Source organism: Rhinoraja longicauda, chromosome 2, assembly GCF_053455715.1.
Source record: "Rhinoraja longicauda isolate Sanriku21f chromosome 2, sRhiLon1.1, whole genome shotgun sequence".
Classification (NCBI taxonomy): Eukaryota; Metazoa; Chordata; class Chondrichthyes; order Rajiformes; family Arhynchobatidae; genus Rhinoraja; species Rhinoraja longicauda.
This window is the reverse complement of record NC_135954.1, coordinates 12061281-12087115: the sequence shown is the minus strand read 5'-3', so window position 1 is coordinate 12087115 and position 25835 is coordinate 12061281. Positions and strand designations below refer to the sequence as shown.

At 46.7% G+C, this 25835-nt stretch overlaps 1 protein-coding gene across 1 annotated transcript in view; it reads left to right on the top strand.

Moving 5' to 3' along the window:
- LOC144611063 (uncharacterized) overlaps positions 1-25835 on the top strand; it is a 148217-nt gene extending 122382 nt beyond the window's left edge. The window contains exons 9-10 of the mRNA XM_078430151.1: positions 9787-10740; positions 24586-25835. Coding sequence (XP_078286277.1) covers positions 9787-10740; positions 24586-24693 — 1062 coding nt within the window. The 3' untranslated portion in view covers positions 24694-25835. The remainder of the gene's footprint in view (positions 1-9786; positions 10741-24585) is intronic.

Sequence of the window (25835 nt, the reverse complement as noted above, 5' to 3'; positions counted from 1 at the left end):
CCGTGACCTGCGTGTGTTTTCTTCGAGATCTTTGGTTTCCTCCCACACTCCAAAGGCGTACAGGCTTGTAGGTAAATTGGCTTGGTAAATGTAAACATTGTCCCTAGTGTGTGTAGGACAGTGTTAATAGGCGGGGATCGCTGGTCGGCACGGATCCGGTGGGCCGAAGGGCCTGTTTTCGGCAACCTTTCATAAGTGATTGGAGCAGAATTAGGCCATTCGGCTCATCAAGTCTACTCCGCCATTCAATTTTGACTGATCTATCTTTCCCTCTTAATCCCACTCTCCTGCCTTCTCCCCATAACCCCTGACACCCGTACTAATGAAGAATCCATCTAACTCTGCCTTAAAAATTGACTTGGTCTTCACAGCCTTTTGTGGCAATGAATTCCGCAGATTCACCACCCCCTGACTAAAGAAATTCCTCCTCATCTCCTTCATAGAGAGACATCCTTTAATTCCTCGGCTACGATCTCTGGTCTTGGACTCTCCCACTAGTGGAAACATCCTCTCCACATCCACTCTATCCAAGCCTGTGCCTTGTCACAAAGTAGTCAGCCACAACAAAATCTCGAGGCTTTGAAATTCTCCGTTGCTGTGCTTGTTTCCATGCAAGGCGTGATTAGATTGCGGAATGACTGATCACTGAGGGCAATCATGATCTCACAGCGGGAACTGTGCATGCTGTGACTTTCTGATGCACTGGAGAAGATTATGTTGGACCTCCTGTAAGGCACGATCGATGTGTGAAATTGATTCACGTCAGTTCAATTAGCAAGCACACACACACACACACACACACACACACACACACACACACACACACACACACACACACACACATGCACACACACACAGACACACACACACACACACACACACACACACACACACACACACACACACACACACACACACACACACACACACACACACACACACACACACAGACACACACACACACACACACACACGCACACACACACACACACACACACGCACATACGATAGCAGACCTGAGCAGAATAGGGAAAGTTCCGCACCTGCATTATTGAATGCATTCATCAATTACTGTTGGAACCGACCTTCATGGAACTGATCGAAGGTATTGATTCACAAAATGCTGGAGTAACTCAGCAAGTCAGGCAGCATCTCGGGAGAGAAGGAATGGGTGACGTTTCGGGTCGAGACCCTTCTTCAGACTGAAACTGATATTCAGAACCTCACACGTATCAGTATTGCAGTGCACTCGTCTGTGGAAGAAATTAATTTAGAGGAAAATTAAAGGCAAATGAAAAGCGGAGGCTTTGCAGGTTTGCTTCAAGAGACTGTGTTGCATGATATCATGGAGAGATGGCAGCAGTTATCTGCTCACCAGTTCTCTCACTTCACAACAGAATTAGCCGACAGTTATACTGTGCAGTAAACAACTTTAGTTTTTTGTTAGACACAACTATACGAAAATATACTATCGACTACATGGGTACCAATTATTTCATTAGTCACAACATACTTTTCGTTTATGTCAATCTTATTCAACAACAGATGGTTAATACAAGTCAAGCACAATACAAGGGCATCTTGACATTATTCTATCTCGCCTTTTAGGCGGACCGGGCCACCATCCCCTCTCCGAGCCAATTCACTGCAATGTATCTACGCTACTAGCGGTAGGGGGCACGGGTGGTCTACTGCAACTCACTGCTGAGAGAAACAAGCTTCCTTATCTCCATCTACTATTCCATGTTGACATTTCTCATCCACCCTTCAACACATTCCTAGACAAGAGGTAATACGTCTAATCGTACTTTGCCGATTTCCACGAACCTCTTCTACACCTGATCAACGAGAGATGCCAATTGTCACATCCAAACACCCTTTCGTTACCTTGTTCAATTCCAGTCAAAATTAAGTAAGGAAGGATATTAATATTTTCTTCCACAGTCTGTAAAGGTGAGTTCTTACTTTTGACCCAAAGTTTGACTTCATTGCGGATGACACAAAGCTCGGTGGCAGTGTGAGCTGCGAGGAGAATGCAGGGTGACCTGGACAGGTTGGGTGAGTGGGCTGATGCATGGCAGATGCAGTATCATGTGAATAATAGGGGCTAGTGGAATCAAGGGATATGGGGAGAAGGCAGGCACGGGTTATTGATTGTGGACGATCAACCATGATCACAATGAATGGCGGTGCTGGCTCAAAGGGCCGAATGGCCTCCTCCTGCACCTATTTTCTATGTTTTTAAATGTGAGGTTATCCAATTTGGGGGCAAGAACAGGAAGGCAGATTATTATCTGAAGGTTTCAAGGTTTCAAGGTCAGTTTATTGTCACATGTACCAGTTAAGGTACAGTGAAATTTGAGTTACCATACAGCCATACTAAGTGAAAAGCAACAAGACACACAGCCACATAAACGTTAACATAAACATCCACCACAGCGGATTCCACATTCCTCACTGTGATGGAAGGCAATAAACTTCAGTCATCTTCCTCTTGTTCTCCCGCGGTTGGGACGGTCAAACCATCCGCAGTCCGGGCGATCAAAGCCCCCGCACCCGACGATCAAAGCCCCCGTCGGAGTGATTGAAACTCCGGCATTGAGGCAGTTGAAACTCTGTCCGCGGCTTGGAGCTCCCGAGTCGGCCTCTTCTTACCAGAGACCGCGGGCTTCACGATGTTAAATTCCACAGGCCCCGCGGTAGGAGCTTCGATCCTCGGCAAAGGATCGCAAACTCCGCGATGTTAAAGTCACGCAGACTCCCGCGGCTTGGAGCGACGGCTCTTCGAGCCAGCACCACCATTCAATGTGATCATGGCTGATCATTCTCAATCAGTACCCCGTTCCTGCCTTCTCCCCATACCCCCTGACTCCGCTATCCTTAAGAGCTCTATCTAGCTCTCTCTTGAATGCATTCAGAGAATTGGCCTCCACTGCCTTCTGAGGCAGAGAATTCCACAGATTCACAACTCTCTGACTGAAATTTATTTTCCTCATCTCAGTTCTAAATGGCCTACCCCTTATTCTTAAACTGTGGCCCCTGGTTCTAGACTCCCCCAACATTGGGAACATGTTTCCTGCCTCTAACATGTCCAACTTCTTAATAATCTTATATGTTTCGATAAAATTCCCTCTCATCCTTCTAAATTCCAGTGTATACAAGCCTAGTCGCTCCAGTCTTTCAACATATGACAGTCCCGCCATTCCGGGAATTAACCTAGTAAACCTACGCTGCACGCCCTCAACAGCAAGAATATCCTTCCTCAAATTTGGAGACCAAAACTGCACACAGTACTCCAGGTGCGGTCTCACTAGGGCCCTGTACAACTGCAGAAGGACCTCTTTGCTCCTATACTCAACTCCTCTTGTTATGAAGGCCAACATTCCATTGGCTTTCTTCACTGCCTAATGTACTTTCAGTGACTGATGCACTAGGACACCCAGATCTCGTTGTAACTTGACACCATTCAGATAATAATCTGCCTTCCTATTCTTACCACCAAAGTTTATAACCTCACACTTATCCACATTAAACTGCTTCTGCCATGCATCCGCCCACTCACACAACCTGTGCAAGTCACCCTGTAACCTCATAGCATCTTTCTCACAGTTCATACTACCACCCAGCTTTGTAACATCTGCAAATTTGCTAATGGTACTTTTAATCCCTTCATCTAAGTCATTAATGTATATTGTAAATAGCTGCGGTCCCAGCACCAAGCCTTGCGGTACCCCACTAGTCCCTGCCTGTCATTCTGAAACGGACCCATTTATCCCCACTCTTTGCTTTCTGTCTGTCAACCAATTTTCTATCCATGTCAGTACCCTACCTCCAATACCATGTGCTCTAATTTTGCCCACTAATCTCCTATGTGGGACCTTGTCAAAGGGTTTCTGAAAGTCGAGGTACACCACATCCACCGGCTCTTCCCTGTCAATTTTCCTAGTTACATCCTCAAAAAATTCCCGAAGATTAGTCAAGCATGATTTCCCCTTCGTAAATCCATGCTGACTTGGAACGATCCATTTGCCCAGCCAATTAACCTACAAACCTGTACGTCTTTGGAGTGTGGGAGGAAACCGAAGATCTCGGAGAAAACCCACACAGGTCACGGGGAGAACGTACAAACTCCATACAATAGACAATAGACAATAGGTGCAGGAGGAGGCCATTCGGCCCTTCGAGCCAGCACCGCCATTCAATGTGATCATGGCTGCTCATTCTCAATCAGTACCCCGTTCCTGCCTTCTCCCCATACCCCCTGACTCCGCTGTCCTTAAGAGCTCTATCCAGCTCTCTCTTGAATGCATTCAGTGAATTGGCCTCCACTGCCTTCTGAGGCAGAGAATTCCACTCTGAGGCAGAGAATTCCATACAGACGGCGCCCGTAGTCAGGATCGAACCTGAGTCTCCGGCGCTGCATTCGCTGTAAGGCAGCAACTCTACCGCTGCGCCACCGTGCCGCCCTTCTCATTGGACAGCCCCGCAATTAATTCTGGGATTTTCAGAGGTCCTTGAAGCCTTGTTTAAGTCCTTTCTCAGATTCCGTTCCCATTCAGGGCGGATGTTGCGGCACGGTGGCGCAGCGACAGAGTTGCCACCTTACAGAGCCAGTAAACCTGGGTTCGATCCTGACCACCTCCTGTACGGAGGTTGTACGATCTCCCCGTGCCCACGTTGGTTTACTCCCAGATCTTTGATTACCTCCCACATTCCAAAGACGTACAGGTTTGTAGGTTAATTGGCTCGGTATAAATGTAAGTTGTCCCTGGTGTGTGTAGGATAGTGTTAATGTACAGGGATCGCTGGTCGGTGCGGACTTGGTGGGCCGAAGGGCCTGTTTGCGCGCTGTATCTCTAAACTAAACTAAACTAAACTAAACTAAACTAAACTAAACTAAACTAAACTAAACTAAACTGAACTAAATCTAAGACCCTGCCCACCACAGCTGTGCCTTCAGTTGTCTAGGCAAGTACTAGAATTCCATCTCTAAATCTCTCTGATTTCTTCCTGATTTTTCAGATTCCAATTGAACCCTTCAACTTTGACCACGCTTTTGACCATCGTTCTCACTATCTCCACGCGAGGATCCGTTTAATGCGTCTTTGGGAGCGTTCTTGTGAAACCCCTTGAGATATTTTCTGCTTTATAAGGCAGCGAATAAGTCCAAGTTGTTTTGTTGATGTTCAAGGCCCCTCTGTGCACTTGAATGTGGCCTGAAAGTCGTCACTGGTGAGATCTAAAATAAGATCTGAAGGCCATACAGAAAGGTTTAGTTGCACTGCAAGGTGTCTACCAATGAAATGTTCCTGCCTGTTTCCAATTTGTCCTTGCTGGCTTCCACAGGAGGTCACTCGGTATAAAGAATCATTAGCTTATTCAGGAACTACAGAGGCTGGTTTTACACCCATGATAGACACAAAATGCTGGAGTATCTCAGCGGGTCAGGCAGCATCTCTGTAGAAAAGGAATAGGTGATGTTTCGGATTGCAATTGGGTCTTTTTCTCGACACTGTTTTTCTTTACAAATTCTCTGCCACAGAAGGCGGTGGAGGCCAATTCACTGGATGTATTCAAGAGAGAATTAGATTTAGCTCTTTGGGCGAACAGAATCAAGGGATATGGGGGAAAAAGCAGGAACGGGGTACTGATTTTGGATGATCAGCCATGATCATATTGAATGTCGGTGCTGGCTCGAAGAGCCGAATGACCTACTCCTGCACCTATTTTCTATGTTTCTATGTTTCTAAGAGGTGAAAAGAAGTGCAATGTTGTTGCCAAGGCTCTGGTGTATTTGGCATGATCTGATAAAGTTGGCCATCAAACATCTTCCCATTTTAAGAGTACACTTTTTGACTGAAGAAGTGTTCCGTCCCATAAAGTTAACTGACCCCAAATGCTGGAGTAACTCAGCGAGACGGGCAGCATCTCTGGAGAGAGGGAATGGGTGATGTTTTGGGTCAAGATCCTTCTTCGGACTGAGAGTCAGGGGAGAGGGAGACATATAGATATGGATGGGTAAGATGTGAAAACGAGAGATCAAAGTGGACGATCTCTATTTATCTATTGTAACCTGAAGAAGAATCTCGACCTGAAATGTCACCCATTCCTTCTCTCCACAGATGTTTTTAGATTTAGATTTAGATTTAGAGATACAGCGCGGAAACAGGCCCTTCGGCCCACCGGGTCCGTGCCGCCCAGCGATCCCCGCACATTAACACTATCCTACACACACTGGGGACAATTTTTACATTTGCCCAGCCAATTAACCTACATACCTATACGTCTTTGCTGTACATCATGGCTCATGTTCCTTGCCTGTTACTCCAACATTTTGTGTCAATCTAATTCTCTCTTGAATACATCCAGTGAATTGGCCTCTACCGCCTTCTGTGGCAGAGAATCAGGGGGTATGGAGAGAAGGCAGGTACGGGATACTGAGTTGGATGATCAGCCATGATCATATTGAATGGCGGTGCAGGCTCGAAGGGCCGAATGGCCTACTCCTGCACCTATTTTCTATGTTTCTATGTTTCAGTATAAACCAGCATCTGCAGTTCCTTCCGACACGTTAACTGACCCGTTAAGTTACTCCAGCATTTTGTGTCTTTCAACGGCATTGACCAGCATCCTTAGTTCCTTCCTACACTTTGTAACGTTATCTGCCACCGTTTCTAGATCATGGAACCTAGAACAGTACAGCACGGGAACAGGCCCATCGGCCCACAATGTCTGTGCCGAACATGATGCCAAGATACATCGATCTTATCTGCATGCACGTGATGCACACCCCTCCATTCTCTGCATATCCATGTGCCGATCTAAAAACCACGGTGGTATCTGCCTCCACCACCACCCTTGCCAGTGCGTTCCAGTAACTCATCGCCCTCTGTGTAAATATACTTGCCCCGCACATCCCCTTTACATTTTTCCCTCGCACCGTAAAGCTATTCCCGCTAGTCGTTGACATTTCCATGCTGGGAGAAAGGTTCTGACAAAAGCACCCAGTGTTCCCAAACCTATTAATAGGCATGATGCTCCTTCCTCTTGATGTGTGTTATCTGCTATTTAGTGTAAAACCAAAGGCCCTGCTTATTGAGCATTCTTTTAAACACCTTCAAAGATTACATCACCCCTTTGTATTTTCTATCTCACTCTGTTCATTACATTCTGTGAATGCATTCAAGAGAGAGCTAGATAGAGCTCTTAAGGATAGCGGAGTCAGGGGGTATGGGGAGAAGGCAGGAACGGGGTACTGATTGAGAATGATCAGCCATGATCACATTGAATGGCGGTGCGTACAGGCTCGAAGGGCCGAATGGCCTCCTCCTGCACCTATTGTCTATTGTCTATTGTCGATTGTACTTCCTGTCTTTCTCCTTTAGTTTTAGTTTAGTGATATTTCGCATAAACAGGCCATTTGGCCCACTGCGTCCATGCCGACCCACGATCCCCGCACATCAACGCTATCCTTACACACACGTGGGACAATTTACAATTTTTACCAAAGCCAATTAACCTGCAAACCTGATGGTCTGTGGATTGAAACCGGAGCGCCCGGAGAAAACCCACCCGGTCCAGGGGGGGAGGACGTACAAACTCCGTACAGACAAGCACCAGTAGTCAGGATCGAACCTGGGTCCCCGGCGCTGTAAGGCAGAACCTCTACCGCTGAGCCACCGCGCCACCTCCTCTCGTATATGTTGTCCTAATTGTTACCGTGATTTGTGAACATAGGCACAAGGTATTCATGGCTCATGTTCCTTCACACGCGTGTCATCTTTTGACAGTGCTTTTTCTGTGGACGAGAAGGTGCTAATAAGCAAGATTAATAAGCACGTGTCACATGGCAGGAAAACAAAATGGGTGATGTTTAAATTTTAAAGAGTTGTACCAGTGCATAACATCACAAAAAAAGCAGTGCCTTCTGGTCTCTGGTAACTCCCGCTCTTCCCTTAGCTGCCTTCATGCTTTACTGTATTTGATTTTTGAGCTTTCCATGGATTTACTTGCCAACCTCATCTATTGTATCCGCTGCTCTAGATGACAACTTATTTACATCGGCAAAACCAAGCGCAGGCTCGGCGATCGCTTCGTTGAACACCTGCGCTCGGTCCGCATTAACCAAACTGATCTCCCGGTGGCCGAGCACTTCAACTCCCCCTCCCATTCGCAGTCTGACCTTTCTGTCATGGGCCTCCTCCAGTGCCATAGTGAGGCCCACCGGAAATTGGAGGAACAGCACCTCATATTTCGCCTGGGCAGTTTGCAGCCCGGTGGTATGAACATCGACTTCTCCAACTTTAGATAGTTCCTCTGTCCCTCTCTTCCCCTCCCCCTTCCCAGTTCTCCCTCTACCTTCCTGTCTCCACCTATATCCTTCCTTTGTCCCGCCCCCCATGACATCAGTCGGAAGAAGGGTCTCGACCTGAAACGTCACCCATTCCTTCTCTCCCGAGATGCTGCCTGACCTGCTGAGTTACTCCAGCATTTTGTGAATAAATACCTTCGATTTGTACCAGCATCCGCAGTTATTTTCTTATACTACATAATGTTTTTACCTTGCTCCCCAAATTTCCTACTACTTTCACCCCTGCAAGGAAGGACCAATTTTACTACCGTGTCTGCCCTCATATTCTTTGAGGATGGGGCATCTTAGGAAAAAAGTTGAATATGGGGGCATTCATCTATTTAGTTTAGTTTAGTTTAGTTTAAAGATCCAGCAGGGAAACAGACCCTTTGGCCACCCGATTCCACGCCGACCAGTGATCCCTGCACACTAGCACTGTCCCACACACTGGGGGACGATTTACAATTGACAATTCTTACCGAAGCTAATTAACCTATGAACCTGTACGTCTTTGGAGTGTGGGGGGGAAACCGGAGCACCCGGAGAAAACCCATGTGGTCACGGGGAGAACGTGCAAACTCCCTGCAGACAGCACCCGCAGTCAGGATCGAACCCAGGACTCTGGCGTTGACAGACAGCGACTCTACTGCTGCGCCACCATGCTCCCCTAAAACCATATAGTTTGCCATGTGGTTAGATCACGGTGTAACAGAACTCTGCCTAAGGCCATGGTCCCATACTCCTTAACACTCTGACAAAAAAAACTCTCTCTCCCAATCTATGCTGCCATTGATGATATCAAATTTACCGAATTTGTATTCCATTCCAACACCAGTTCAGTTCAGTTTCAGTTTAGTTTATTGTCTCGTGTGCCGAGGTACAGTGAAAAGCTTTTGCTGCATGCAATCCAGTCAGCAGAAAGACAATACATGACTGCAATCGAGCAGTTTACAGTGTATAGATACATGATAAGAGAATTACGTTTCGTGCAAGGTAAAGCCAGCAAAGTCCGAACAAGGATAGTCCGATGGGGATAGTCTAAATGATTATTCACACGACTATGAAGACTTTAACCTACCTCTAACTTACCAGGTAAGGTGCTTCCATTAAAATGGCCAACAGAGGCATGCTATGTATAATTATCTTACCGGTAGTTTCTACCTTCTTTCAGCCATATTTTGTGGACAGAAAATGCTGGAGTAACTCAGCGGGACAGGCAGCATCTCTGGAGGGAAGGAATGGGTGACCTGAAACGTCACCCATTCCTTCTCCCCAGAGACGCTGCCTGTCCCACCGAGTTACTCCAGCATTTTGTGTCTATTTTGTATCCATTGGGCTCTTTGCAGTAAAATGTCTTTGTTGCATGGAATTTAATCCGACAGTCGGTGGGGCTGAAATGAGGGTTCATTGTTTGCGTTTTTGTTCCCTTCCCTCAGAGGCCTGCAGAGATCGTGGAAGAGGAGGAGCTCTTGCAAGAGCGGAGTAAAAAAGGCGGCGACAATGAGAGGGACGGGAGGTTCCAAAAGGTGGGTGAGGAGATCGGCAACGACGTGCTCACCACAGAAGGGACCCCTACGCCCGGTCACTTAGAGGGATATCCTCGGTCGCAGGCGGATCCGGGTGACAAAGTAAGGAAAGGCAAAGCAAGTGAAGCCGGCCCTCGGGCGGAAGAAGGAATGGCCGAGGGGGTGAAAGATGGCGCCCAGCCAGGAGAGAATCCTAAAGGCGGACGGCCTCACCCGCGGGGTCTTCCTCAGAAAGGGAAGACCATCGAAGATATTGAAGCTGGACCTCGGGTGGAAGAGTTGATCGACGGCCTTGCAAAGCAAGGGAAGGACGGTGGTGGTGAACTTCAGACGGAAGGGAGTCCAAACGCTAAATACTTTTCTCCGCAAGACCCTCCTCGCAAAGCGGGGAAGACAATCGACGAAAGCAAAGCCGGTATTCAGGTGGAAGAAGACGTCGATGAGCTTGCAGGGAAAGCGGCGGAAATTGCGAACCTACCAGGCGGGAGTCTGCAAGGTAAAGGTCCTCCTCCCCAGCTGGGCCTCTCTCTTGATGAGGACACCATTGAGGAGAGCGAGCCTGAGCTTCAGGGGGAAGAAGAGCTTTCTGATCTCGCGGAACAAGAGGCGGAAGGTGCTGGCCAGGGAGAAGGCACGGGTTTTCCACCGCAAGAAGTTCTGGAGGAAGAAGAGAAGACAGCCGATGAAAGTGATGATGATCGGCTGGAAGAAGAGGTGGCTGACTTTGCAGAGGAGGAAGGTGCAAATCAGGTACAGGAGGATTGTGAAGACCTGGAACTGGAATTGGAGGATAGTTCTGTGGGCCAAGAGGCCCCACTGGAAGAGATCGAGAGTGAAATCAGATCTGCGCTAGAGGCCGGCCAGGTAATGGACGTTTAATAATTCTGTTCTGTGTTCTCACAAGAGTTTCCACGTTATCGAGTCATATCATATCATATCATATATATACAGCCGGAAACAGGCCTTTTCGGCCCACCAAGTCCGTGCCGCCCAGCGATCCCCGTACATTAACACTATCCTACACCCACTAGGGACAATTTTTACATTTACCCAGCCAATTAACCTACATACCTGTACGTCTTTGGAGTGTGGGAGGAAACCGAAGATCTCGGAGAAAACCCACGCAGGTCACGGGGAGAACGTACAAAACTCCTTACAGTGCAGCACCCGTAGTCAGGATCGAACTTGAGTCTCCGGCGCTGCATTCGCTGTAAAGCAGCAACTCTACCGCTGCGCTACCGTGCGAGTGATACAGTGTGGAAACAGGCCCTTCGGCCCAGCTTGCCCCACACCGGCCAACATGTCCCAGCTACACTAGTCCCACTCGCCTGCGCTTGGTCCATATCCCTCCAAACTTGTCCGATCCATGTACCTGTCTAACTGTTTTTTAAACGTTGGGATAGTCCCAGCCTCAACGGCCTCATCTGGCAGCTCGTTCCATACACCCACCACCCTTTGTGTGAAAAAGTTACCCCTCAGATTCCTATTAAATCTTTTCCCCTTCACCCTTGAACCTATGTCCTCTGGTCCTCGATTCCCCTACTCTGGGCAAGAGATTCTGTGCATCTACCCGATCTATTTCTCTCATGATTTTATACACCTCTATAAGACCATGCCCTCATCCTCCTGCGCTCCAAGGAATAGAGACCCGGCCTACTCAACCTCTCCCGATAGCTCAGACCTGGCAACATCTTCGTAAATCTTCTCCAAACCCTTTCAAGCTTGACAGTATCTTTTCCATAACATGGTGCCTACTGTAACATTATGTGGAACATCCAAGAAGCACAGCAAAATGCCTTTTAAAATTGTGAAAGTTGCTTTACTTTCAGCAACTTGTAAATGCTAACGTGAATTGGCTTCATAAGCATGAGATTTGAACAGAACACCAAACAGTACATCACAAGAATAGGCCCTTTGGCCCACAATGACTCTGCTGGACATGATGCCAAGACCATAGCTAATCAACCTGCTCCGAACCCATATCATCCATTCCCTGCATATCCAAATTTGATTAATCCAAAATTAATTAAATTAAATGTCACTACCGTACCTTGCTTCAGCCACCACCTCCGGCAGATCATTCCAGGCACTATGCAGATAAAAACCTACCCTGCAAATCTGCTTTAAACTTTGGCCCCTCGCGCCATAAAACTAACGTTTGATTTTCATAAATTCTAGAGTTCATAAGTGATAGGAGCAGAATTAGGCCATTCGGCCCATCAAGTCCACTCCGCCGTCCAATCACGGCTGATCTAACTTTCCCTCTCAACCCCGTTCTCCTGCCTTCTCCCCATAACCTCTGACACCCGGTACCAATCAAGAATCTATCAATCTCTGCCTTAAAAATATCCACTGACCTGACCTCCACAACCCTCGATGGCAATAAATTCCCCAAATTACCATCCTGGCTGAAAAACTGTAAACACTCTGACTGTAAACACTCCCAATTCTTTGGAAAATTACTTAAAAAATATATGGACCATAACATTGGGTACGGGATACTGAGTTGGATGATCAGCCCTAATCATATTGAATGGCGGTGAAGGCTCGAAGGGCCGAATGGCCTACTCCTGCACCTATTTTCTATGTTTCTATTGCCTTCAGAGCAGTATGTTGCGTGCCAGTATGTTCAGAGCAGTATGTTGAGTTTACCTTCCCCTAACTCAAACAAATATTTTTCGCTTGACTTCTGCCATCTGGTATATGAGGTAATGTGATAATGGATGTGCCACTTATGCAGAAACCTGTACGTCTTTGGAGTGTGGGAGGAAACCAAAGATCTCGGAGAAAACCCACGCGGTCACGGGGAGAACGTACAAACTCCTTTATTACTCTTGTATTACTCTTTATGCAATATTGATTTGGAAGCCAACACTGGCTTCACAGTGGCACGGTGGCGCAGCGGTAGAGTTGCTGCCTTACAGCCCTTGCAGCACCAGAGATCCGGGTTCGATCCCGAATACAGGTGCTGTCTGCGCGGAGTTTGTACGTTCTCCCCGTGACCTACGTGGATTTTCTCCGAGATCTTCGGTTTCCTCCCACACTCCAAAGACGTACAGGTTTGTAGGTTAATTGATGGATGAGAGGGGATCTTATCGAAACGTATAAGATTATTAAGGGTTTGGGCACATTAGAGGCAGGAAAGATGTTCCCAATGTTGGGGGAGTCCAGAACAAGGGGCCACAGTTTAAGAATAAGGGGTAGGCCATTTAGAACTGAGATGAGGAAAAACTTTTTCAGTCAGAGAGTTGTGAATCTGTGGAATTCTCTGCCTCAGAAGGCAGTGGAGGCCAATTCTCTGAATGCATTCAAGAGAGAGCCAGATGGTGCTCTTAAGGATAGTGGAGTCAGGGGGTATGGGGAGAAGGCAGGAACGGGGTACTGATTGAGAATGATCAGCCATGATCACATTGAATGGTGGTGCTGACTAGAGGGGCCGAATGGCCTACTCCTGCACCTATTGTCTATTGTCTATTGTCTATTCCTATTAAATCTTTTCCCATTCGCCTTGAACCTCTGTCCTCTGGTCCTCGATTCCCCTACAGTGGGCAAGGGATTCTGTGCATCTATCTGATCTGTTCCTCTCATGATTTTGTACAGCTCTGTAAGATCACCCCTCATCCTCCTGCATTCAAAGGAATAGAGACCCAGTCTACTCAACCTCTCCCTATAGCTCACACCCTCTAGTCCTGGCAACATCTTCGTAAATCTTCTCTGAACCCTTTCAAGCTTGACAATATCTTGTTCTGGACTCCCCCTACATTGGGAACTTGTTTCCTGCCTCTAACGTGTCCAACCCCTTAATAATCTTACACGTTTCGATAAGATCCCCTCTCATCCTTCTAAATTCCAGTGTATACAAGCCTAGTCGCTCCTGAGAATCTGTGGGATAACCTTTTCACACAAAGGGTGGTGGGTGTATGGAACAAACTGCGAGAGGAGGTAGTTGAGGCTGGGACTATCCCAACGTTTTAGAAAATGTTAGACAGGTACATGGATAGGAGACGTTTGGAGGGATATGGACTAGTCCCCACTATGGACTAGTGTAGCTGGGACATGTTGGCCGGTGTGGGCAAGTTGGGCCGAAGGGCCTGTATCCATACTGTTTCACTCTATGATTGAATGGCCGTGTATGGTCGAATTCTACTTATCACATGAGCACATATCCGTTATTTAAGCCTTCATAAGATCATAAGACATATGAGCAGAATTAGGCAATTCGACCCAGCAAGTCTGCCCCACTATCCGATCATGACTGATCTATTTTTCCCTCTCAACTATGTTCTCCTGCCCTCGCCACATAACCTTTGATGCCCTTGTTAATCAAGAACCTATCAATCTCTGCTTTGAAAGCATCCAATGTTTTGGGCTCCATGTCGTCCGTGACAATTAATTCCCCAGACTCACCACCATCAGGCAAAAGAAATTAATCCTCATCTCCATTCTAAAGACATGTCCTTTTTATTCTGAGGCTGTGCCCTCTGGATCTAGACTCTCCCACCACTGGAACTATCCTCTCCACAACCATTCTATCTGCCACAGAGGGCAGTGGAGGCAAATTCACTGGATGAATTTAAAAGAGAGTTAGATAGAGCTCTGGGGGCTAGTGGAATCAAGGGATATGGGACAAATGGCCTCCTCCTGCACCTATTTTCTATGTTTCTATGTATCTAGGCCTTACCCATCAGAACATGTTCCCAATGTTGGGGGAGTCCAGAACCAGGGGCCACATTCTTAGAATAAAGGGGGGGCCATTTAAAACTGAGGTGAGAAGGAACTTTTTCACCCAGAGAGTTGTGAATTTGTGGAATTCTCTGCCACGGAGGGCAGTGGAGGCCAAGTCACTGGAAGAATTTAAGAGAGAGTTAGATAGAGCTCTGGGGGCTAGTGGAATCAGGGGATATGGGGAGAAGTTGGGCACAGGTTACTGATTGTGGATGATCAGCCATGATCACAATGAATGGCGGTGCTGGCTCGAAGTGCCGAATGGCCTCCTCCTGCACTTATCTGACGAATCTTATAGAATTTTTCGAGGATGTAACTAGTAGAGTGGATAAGGGAGAACCAGTCGATGTGTTATATCTGGACTTTCAGAAGGCCTACGACAAGGTCCCACATAGGAGATTGGTGTACAAACTTAAAGCACACGGTATTGAGGGTTCAGTGTTGAGGTGGATAGAAAATTGGTTGGCGGACAGGAAGCAAAGAGTAGGAATAAACGGGTCCTTTTCGGAATGGCAGGCAGTGACTAGTGGGGTACCGCAAGGCTCAGTGCTGGGACCCCAGTTATTTACAGTGTATATTAATGATTTGGACGAGGGAATTAAATGCAACATCTCTAAGTTTGCAGATGACACGAAGCTGGGTGGCAGTGTTAGCTGCGAGGAGGATGCTAGGAGGCTGCAGAGTGACTTGGATAGATTAGGCGAGTGGGCAAATTCATGGCAGATGCAATATAATGTGGATAAATGTGAGGTTATCCACTTTGGCGGCAAGAACAGGAAAGCAGAGTATTACCTGAATGGTGACCGATTGGGAGAAGGGGAGATGCAACGTGACCTGGGTGTCATGGTGCACCAGTCATTGAAAGCAAGCATGCAGGTGCAGCAGGCAGTGAAGAAAGCGAATGGTATGTTGGCATTCATAGCAAGAGGATTTGAGTTTAGGAGCAGGGAGGTTCTGCTGCAGTTGTACAGGGCCTTGGTGAGACCGCACCTGGAGTATTGTGTGCAGTTTTGGTCTCCTAACCTGAGGAAAGACGTTCTTGCCTTAGAGGGAGTACAGAGAAGGTTCACCAGATTGATCCCTGGATGGCGGGACTTTCATATGAGGAAAGACTGGATAGACTGGGCTTGTACTCGCTGGAATTTAGAAGACTGAGGGGGGATCTTATAGAAACATATAAAATTCTTAAGGGGTTGGAGAGGCTAGATGCGGGAAGATTGTTCCCGATGTTGGGGGAGTCCAGAACCAGGGGCCACAGCTTAAGGATAAGGGGGAAGTCTTTTAGGACCGAGATAAGAAAACATTTCTTCACACAGAGAGTGGTGAGTCTGTGGAATTCTCTGCCACAGAAGGTAGTTGAGGCCAGTTCATTGGCTATATTTAAGAGGGAGTTAGATGTGGCCCTTTTTGCTAAAAGGATCAGGGGGTATGGAGAGAAGGCAGGTACAGGCTACTGAGCTGGATGATCAGCCATGATCATATTGCATGGCGGTGCAGGCTCGAAGGGCCGAATGGCCTACTCCTGCACCTATTTTCTATGTTTCTATGTTTCTATGTTATTTGTTATTTCTATGTTAACAGGGCTCATGGGTGAGGGTGCTTTTGGGCTTTCAACATGATTGTGTGGAGGGGGGTAAAAGCCTGCAGGACATGGTGACCTTCAGCAAGTGGTAAAGAAGGAGACAATGGAGGCGCCTCACCCGGCAATGTATTGAGCGTATGGGACGAGCTGCCAGAGGAGGTGGTTGAGGCAGGGACTATCGCAATGTTTAAGGGACATTTGGACAGCTACATGGGTAGCACACGTTTAGCGGGTTAGGAAATAGGTGCAGGAGGAGGCCATTCGGCCACGTAAATGGGGAATTAGGGTAGGGCACCAGTAAATGGGAATTAGGGGAGGGCACCGGTAAATGGGGAATTAGGGGAGGGCACCAGTAAATGGGGAATTAGGGGAGGGCACCAGTAAATGGGAATTAGGGGAGGGCGCCGGAAATGGGTATTAGGGGAGGGCACCAGTAAATGGGGGATTAGGGAAGAATAATGTGGACCCGAAATTCCAGCAGCCTATGAAGCGTCACCTAGCCATGTTCTCCAGAGATGCTGCCCGACCCACCGAACATCTCCAGCACTATGTCTATCTTTGGTGCAAACCGGCAAAGAAACATAGGAACATTGAGAATAGGTGCAGGAGGAGGCCATTTGGCCCTTTGAGCCAGGACCGCCATTCATTGTGATCATGGCTGATCATCCACATTCAGTAACCCGTGGCTGCCTTCTCCCCATATCCCTTGATTCCGCTAGCCCCCAAGAGCTCTATCTAACTCTCTTTTAAAATTCATCCAGTGAATTGGCCTCTACTACCTTCTGTGGCAGAGAATTCCACAGATTCACAACTCCCCGGGTGAAAACGTTTTTTTCTCATCTCAGTTTTAAATGGCCTCCCCTTTATTCTTAGACTGTGGCCCCTGGTTCTGGTTTGGGATATGGGCCAAACGCAGGCAGGTTGGTCTAATGTAGATGAGACGCGTTGGTCAGTGTGGGCAAATTGGTCCGAATGGTGTATCCAATAATCCAGGGTAGGCAGTCTGGGAAGAACAGAATGCTGAATGAAGCAAGACTTCATAGAAGTATATAACATTCGGAGAAGCACAAGTCAAGTCAAGTCAAGTCAATTTTATTTGTATAGCACATTTAAAAACAACCAAAGTGCTGTACATCAGTGCAGGTACTAAACAAGAACATACAATGGCACACAAACCTAACAACACATAAATAAACAGTTTACAGTTTACAGACAGATAGAGTAGATAGTCGGAACCTTTTTCCCAGGGAGCAAATATCCAACACTAGAGGACATAGCTATGAGGTGAGAGGGGGAAAGTTCAATGGAGAAGAGCGGGCCAAGTTTTTCACACAGAGATTGGTGGGGGCCTGGAACGCATTGCCAGGGGTGGTGGTGGAGGCAGATACGATGGTGGCGTTTAAGAGGCTTTTAGATCGGCACATGGAAGTGCAGGAAATAGAGGGATATGGATCATGTACAGGCAGATGGAGTGATAGAATCATAGAGTCGTACAGGCCCTTTGGGCCAATATCTACGCTGACCAACATGCTCCATCTCCACCAGTCTCTCTGCCTGCATTTGGCTCAAATCCCTCCAAACCTGTCCGATCCATGAGATACGTTTAACTAGGTATCATGTTCGGAACAATCATTATGGGCCAAAGGGCCCGTTCCTGTGCTGCACTGTTCTAGTGTTCCACGTTCTATGTTCTAACAGTCCCCTTTTACAACATGGTTCTTTATAGTAATAAACCAGCACCTGGTGGGAGAATCTGGAAACCATCACAAGTGGGTAAACCACCACCCAGAAACAAGGGATTGCTTTGCCTTAGCATTATATTAACTTAAGCACACTCCGGTTTCCACATTGAATTGCAGTAAAAGAAATATAAGAAAATAACTGCAGATGCTGGTACAAATCGAAGGTATTTATTCACAAAGTGCTGGAGTAACTCAGCATCTCGGGAGAGAAGGAATGGGTGATGTTTCGGGTCGGGTCTGAAGAAGGGTCTCGACCCGAAACGTCACCCATTCCTTCTCTCCCGAGATGCTGCCCGACCTGCTGAGTTACTCCAGCACTTTGTGAATAAATACCTTTGAATTGCAGTAACATGCATGCCTTTTAGGTAGGGTAAGAAAGAATGCACACCTCCAGATTCAGGGGCAGTTTCTTCCCAGCTGCTATCAGGCAACTGAGTCATCCTACCACAACCAGAGAGCAGTGCTGAACTACTGTCTACCTCTTTGGTGACCCTCGGACTATCCTTGTTCGGACTTTGCCTGTAAATGGATCGATTGTAATTCTGTATTGTCTTTCTGTTGACTGGATAGCATGCAACAAAAGCTTTTCACTGTACACGTGACGGTAAACAAAACTGAACTGAACTGAACTGAATCGACAAAGAATTGAAGTACAGATTACTTGGAATCTAATTAAATGGCATAAGTAGCTTAAGGAGCCGAATGACCTATTCAGCTCGCTACCTCTGTGCCCCAGTTGGTGACACTGGAGTCATTATTCCGCAATTAGTTTGAACTTTTATTGCACTTTACTGACTCTCGGCTGCTGGCAAGCTTAAACACTTCCACAATAATCATTACAGTAACTCACTCTTGCCTCATTGCATTCAGGTATAGTCTTGAAGGCTTCAATGCAATTAGATCTCACTTGGAAGAAATGTTATTTTAGGATACATTGGGAGGTAAGGTATGGCTTTTAATGATATTGTTAAAGTGCAGCAATACCAGTTGCCAAACACTTTAACTCCCCTTCCCATTCCCACCTTGACCTTCCTGTCCTGGGCCTCCTCCACTGTCAGAGTGAGGCCCAACGCAAATTGGTGGAACAGCATCTCATATTTCGCTTGGGCAGCTTACAACCCAGCGATATGAACATTGACTTACCTAACATCAATTAACCCTTGCATCCCTTCTCTCTCCGTCCCTCTCCCACCCTAGTCGTCGTACTAGTTTCACTATGTATAAGAAGATAACTGCAGATGCTGGTACAAATCGAAGGTTTTTATTCACAAAATGCTGGAGTAACTCAGCAGGTCAGGCAGCATCTCGGGAGAGAAGGAATGGGTGACGTTTCGGGTCGAGACCCTTCTTCAGTACTAGTTTCACTGTCGTCCTGGTGAGTTTCACTGTCTTTATAACTTGCTATCACCTACCCCACAGCCAACAATGGACCATTGTGGGCTCCACCTTTCCTTGACAGTGCTTTCTGCATATCTTTCCTTCATTTGTCCTTTTTATCTGTATTTCTCGCTTCCCTTTCCCCTGACACTCAGTCTGAAGAAGGATCTTGACCCGAAACGTCACCTGTTCCTTTTCTCTAGCGATGCTGCCTGACCCGCTGAGATACTACAGCTTTAGTGTCTAATTATATCGGCGTTTGCAGTTGAGAATATGGGCCGACAGGTTTGGAGGGATATGACAGGTTTGGAGGGATGTGGACCAAACGCAGGCAGGTGGAGCTGGTGTAGCTGGGACATGTCGCTGGTGTGGGCAAGTTGGGCCGAAGGGCATGTTTCCACACTATGACTCTATAAACATGCCTATCCAAAAGTCTCTTAAATGCCACCATCGTAGCTGCCTCAAACACCACACCTGCCAGCACCTTCCAGGCACTAAACAACCTCCGCATAAAAAACTTGCCACACGCATCTCCTTCAAACTTGGAGCTATGCCCTCGATTATTTGATTTTTCCATCAGGGAAAAAGGTTCTGACTGTCTACCCTATCCCCGGTCTCCCTGCAACTTCCAGAGTTCCAGAGAAAACTATTCAAGTCTCTCCCTGGAGTTAGAACCCCCTAACCCAGGCATCATTGTGGCAAATATCCCAACAGGGCCTCCGTCTGACCATGAAATGCACTTATCCAGATTGATAAGAAGCCACAAGATGGCCATTCCTGATTTACAATTAATGCGCTCATTCTCCTGAGAGGTATAAATTGGTCACCTTCAGTTGCCATTGATACTTCTCTAAAGCTCTTCCTAATTGATAGAGGTCACGTGATAAATATCTGTAGGAAGGAACTGCAGTTGCTAGTTAACGCCAAAAATAGACACAAATTGCTGGAGTAACTCAGTGGGTCAGGCAGCATCTCTGGCGAAAAGGAAAAGGTCACCTTCCTATCAATTCTTCTGCCTGAAGAAGGGTGTCGAACCAAAACTTCATGTATTCCTATTCTCCAGAGATGTCGCCTGACCCGTTGAGTTACTCCAGCATTTTGTGTCTACTTATGATAAATATCAGCCTCCAATGTAAACTTTCAAATGTGGTTTGAAACTTTAAATCAGAAATGGCAAAATTCAACAAATATCGTCCGGTATTATCTGTACACTGGGCCTGTACTCGTTGGAGTTTAGAAGAATGAGGGGGGGGGCGCCTCATTGAAATGTACCGAATAGTGAAAGTCTTGGATAGAGTGGATATGGAGAGGATGGTTCCACTAGTGGGAGAGTCTAGGACTAGAGGTTATAGCCTCAGAAGGAAAGGAAACATCTTCCTTTAGGAAGATGAGGAGGAGTTTCTTTAGTCAGAGGGTGGTGAATCTGTGGAATTCTTTGCTACAGAAGGCTGTGGAGGCCAAGTTAATGGATATTTTTAAGGCAGAGATAGATAGATTCTTGATTAGTACGGGTGTCAGAGGTTATGGGGAGAAGGCAGGAGAATGATTGTGGACGATCAGCCGTGATCACAATGAATGGCGATGCTGGCTCGAAGGGCCGAATGGCCTCCTCCTGCACCTATTTTCTATGTTTCTCATGGGGTTAAGAGAGAGCGATAGATCAGCCATGATTGAATGGCGGAGTAGACTTGATGGGATGAATGGCCTAATTCTGCTCCTATCACTTATGAGCTTATGATGTGCCGTGATAAAGATTCCTCCATGCCCTGAAGGAGTCGAGAGCAACAAGTTGAATCAATATTTAATTCAGGGCTTTCCCCAATCTTTCTCTGCACTCTTTCTCACTCCCACCTTCCTTGCCCACTCTTCGATGTAACTTGACCCAATTTAATAAATCAGAGCCTGCGATCACCGATCTTTCCAAAATTACCAAGTGTTAGTCTCTGTTTGACAGTGCAAGAGGATGGACCTGGAAATGGGAGAGCATCAATTAAAAAATAAAATCAGTGTCATTAATTTTTAATCACTTATTGTTTTCCTGCCTTAATTACATTAACCAACTATTTTTTTAAAGTGAAAGAGCTGAGTTGTGAAAGAACTGAGAGATAGTGTGGTTTTAAATACAAAATCCAATAAATCAAGTTCGCTGTTTCATTAATTTCTCGGTCCCAGATGCTGTTCCCTGAGATTAGATATCAAGCTCTTTGTGGTCTTAGCTGTTTGTTGCTTTAGAGTAGATTTGCTTTGTTTTAAAGCTGTCTTTCTTCTGCCTCAATTTCTGCTTGATTTCTGCTTGCCGAAGGTGCTCTCGTTATTCAGGAACTCCTTTGACTGAAATGCCAAATCAAAACGAAAGACTGACTTCAGTTCCGTTCAGTTCAGTTTCAGTTTAGTTTATTGTCACGTGTTCCGAGGTGCAGCGAAAAGCTTTTTGTCGCGCACTAACCGGTCAGCGGAAAGACAATACATGATTACTATCGAGCCATTTACAGCGTTCAGATACACGATAAGGGAATAACGTCTAGGTAAAGGTAAAGCCAGCAAAGTCTGCTCAAGGATAGTCCGAGGGACATCAGAGGTAGATAGCAGTTCAGCACCAAAGATACCAGAGGAGCAAGATAGACCACTCGATCCTAAAAACCGTAGTACGTCATGGCGCCATTTTAGTAGGCAGAAACTTGCAGAAACATCTAAAAAGAAAAATAACAAAAAATCTGTGAATTGACAGATGAGATATAGTCTGCACTTTAATGGTATCATCACACATACTGTTCCCCAAAAACACTGATTTCACTGCGAGGGGCATAGCAAACGCCGGGTTTTGCTTACTAAAATGGCGGACGTTACGCTCCTTTGCGTATTACACTTCAGTATAGGCGATTTCAACGGAGTGGTCTATCTTGTTCCCCTAGTATCTTTGTTCAGCACTGCTCTCTGGTTGTGGTAGGATGATTCAGTTGCCTGATAACAGCTGGGAAGAAACTGTCCCTGAATCTGGTGAGAGCAGTGCTGAACTACTGACTACCTCTTTGGTGACCCTCGGACTATCCTTGATCGAACTTTCCTGGCTTTAACTTGCACCAGACATTATTCCCTTATCATGTATCCGTACACTGTAAATGGATTGATTGTAATCATGTATTGTCTGATTGGACAGCACGCAACAAAAGCTTTTCACTGTACCTCAGCACACGTGACAATAAACGAAACAGAACTAAACATGTGTGTAAGGCCACGGTGGGCATTTTAGGTATTGCATCTGACTGATAGATAGTGACAGAGGAGTGAATAGATCAGTTCTAGAAGCAAGTGTTGCAGTACCTGGCATTTAAAGATGCTTACACTGAGCTTGGCCATATGCCTAAAGTTATTGAAATATTTGTGCCATTGCATCCAGCTCCTTGCAGCTCCACGCCTCTCTGCTCCCACTGTGTTTCCAGCATCTTTATGTCAGGGCAGCATTCCTTTTTTTCCATCTGCTCTACCAACCTATCTGGCACAGCACCAGAACTTACTGGATGGAGCCCATCGTTTTCCCACGTTCTTGGTGTGTTCCAGGTCAAATGTGCTTCCTGCAAAACACCCAGCATCTGATGCAGGAGATGTATCTCCCCTTTAGACAATAGACAATAAGTTCAGGAGTAGGCCATTCTGCCCTTCGAGCCAGCACCACCATTCAATGTGATCATGGCTGATCATTCTCAATCAGTGCCCCGTTCCTGCCTTCTCCCCATACCCTCTGACTCCGCTATCCTTAAGAGCTCTATCTAGCTCTCTCTTGAATGCATTCAGAGAATTGGCCTCCACTGCCTTCTGAGGCAGTGAATTCCACAGATTTACAACTCTCTGACTGAAAAAGTTTTTCCTCATCTCAGTTCTAAATGGCCTACCCCTTATTCTTAAACTGTGGCCCTGATTCTGGACTCCCCCAACATTGGGAACATGTTTCCTGCCTCTAACGTGTCCAACCCCTTAATAATCTTATATGTTTCGATAAGATCCCTTCTCATCCTTCTAAATTCCAGTGTATACAAGCCTAGTCGCTCCAGTCAACATATGACAGTCCCGCCATTCCGGGAATTAACCTAGTAAACCTACGCTGCACGCCCTCAATAGCAAGAATATCCTTCCTCAAGTTTGGAGACCAAAACTGCACACAGTACTCCAGGTGCGGTTTCACTAGGGCCCTATACAACTGTAGAAGGACCTCTTTGCTCCTATACTCAACAGGAGAGGGGTCAGCTAACTCACCCGCTCACTCACTTGCCCACCCACCCACCCACCCACCCACTCACCCACCCACTCACCCACCCACCCACTCACCCACCCACTCACCCACCCACTCACCCACCCACCCACTCACTCACCCACCCACCCACCCACCCACTCACTCACTCACCCACTCACCCACCCACCCACTCACTCACTCACTCACTCACTCACTCACTCACTCACTCACTCACTCACTCACTCACTCACTCACTCACTCACTCACTCACTCACTCACTCACTCACTCACTCACTCACTCCGCACAGTTTTGTTTTTTATTCCTGGGAACATTATAGCATAATTTCAAGGCCCATTTCTGACTATCAATTGCTTAAAGGTAGACATTTCCTTTTGCTTTCTGCTAATACACTTGGACCAATATTTCCACAGGTTTCTGTTGTGACTAAATTGATCCAACTATAGTTTTGCAAGTTTAGATTTAGATTTAGATATACAGTGCAGAATCAGGCCCTTCGGCCCACCGAGTCCGCGCCGCCCAGCGATCCCCGCACACTAACACTATCCTACACACACTAGGGACAATTAAAAAAAAAAATTACATTTACCTAGTCAATTAGCCTACATACCTGTACGTCTTTGGAGTGTGGGAGGAAACCGATGATCTCGTATAAAACCCACGCAGGTCACGGGAAGAACGTCCAAACTCCGTACAGATGGCGCCCGTAGTCAGGATCAAACCTGAATCTCCGGCGCTGCATTCGCTGTAAGGCAGCAGCTCTACCGTTGGGCCACCGTGCCACGCAAGTTAATGTTGTGCGTGTGTGTTTAGGTGTTGAAGCACATCCTATTTAAAGTGCTTGGGCTTTCTCCAGCTACACATGGATAACAACTTGGAAGGAGGCTATTAGTTTCATGGTAATCCAAATGCGCCTGATGGAGCCTCAGCCTGACTAGGGCCTTCTAGAGCCTCAGCAGTACATCCCTGTTCTTGTATTCCAGTCCTCTTTGCGTTTTGCCTTCCTTACTACTGTTTTTGTTTTTGCTTTACACAGGATGACGATAATTTGGAAGAAATATTGGAGAGTGCCGCAGAGAGCCCGGAGGCCGATGGGAATGAAATCTTGCAGGCGGCCGCTGGACTTGCCCTCTTGGCTCTGTGAACCTACAGCCTATTACAAGTTGGCAAGCACAACACAGTTCCTCACATCTCATTACGCTCCCACCTTTTATCTCCTTACTTTGGCCGTCCTCCCCGGCCGGAACTGTGAATTGACATGGACAAAATCGTTTTAGCTTGTCGGTGCCGTCCTCATGTTCGGCATGCTTATAACTAAGCACGCGGGAAATTTCAAGTGAAGGGCGGGTAGTATCATTGGCACGGGGGACACAGTCATAAATTTGTTTCGATTGTAGAGAACTACATTTGGCGCTTTTGTTTATCCAAATGTCCACATTCATGATGAAAACTACCTGTGCTGTAATTACGCCCTCCTGGCTAACGGTGGCGCTGCAGTGCCGCTGCCATTTTGAGGCCTGGTCAATGAATGGTTTGTTTACCTGTTCCTGTTGAAAATGGGGGGGGGGGGCGAAAGAAATCAAAGTTCGCAAACTGTTTTCAAGCTGTTGTTAGAGGCCCACACAAGGATTAACACCAAGTCTATTACTCAGCTGGAGGAAGCAAATTGAAATGAACAAATATACCAACCAAGTTAAGTCTCCAAAGGGAGGTTTGCACTTGGCTCCCTGAATCGCTTGGCCAACAACACCAAGATTGACAAGCGATATACAAATATATAAATCAATTTGGGGGTTTTATTTTAATTTATTATGACTTACCGAGTCCACATTTAATGCCTGCTGCCCGGCAAGGCATCGGCGGGATGTTTAATCTCCTCAGCTGCTGGAGATATTTCATAGCCACGTGCCACACGCACGCAGAGAAGGAGTGGAAAAGAATCAAACTCTGTGGCAAGTTTATAGGTTAACAATTCTGATCGATTCAGAAGAAGCCTGACTACAAATTGTCCCTTGTGCGTGTCGGGTAGTGCAAATGTGCGGGGATCGCCGGTCGGCGCGGAATCGGTGGGCTGAAGGGCCTGTTTCCGTGCTGTATCTCTAAAACTAAAGTAAACTAAACTATTTACGAGTGTGCTCGCTTGATCATGAACTGGCAATGCCGATTGAATAATTAGCGGATGATTTTTAACAATTTTGTCCAGGTTCCAGAGGTGGCACTTCAGTGCCGAGTAGCAATGGTATTGCTATTTATAATGGTCGGCATGGGTGGGAATGCTTAATGGAA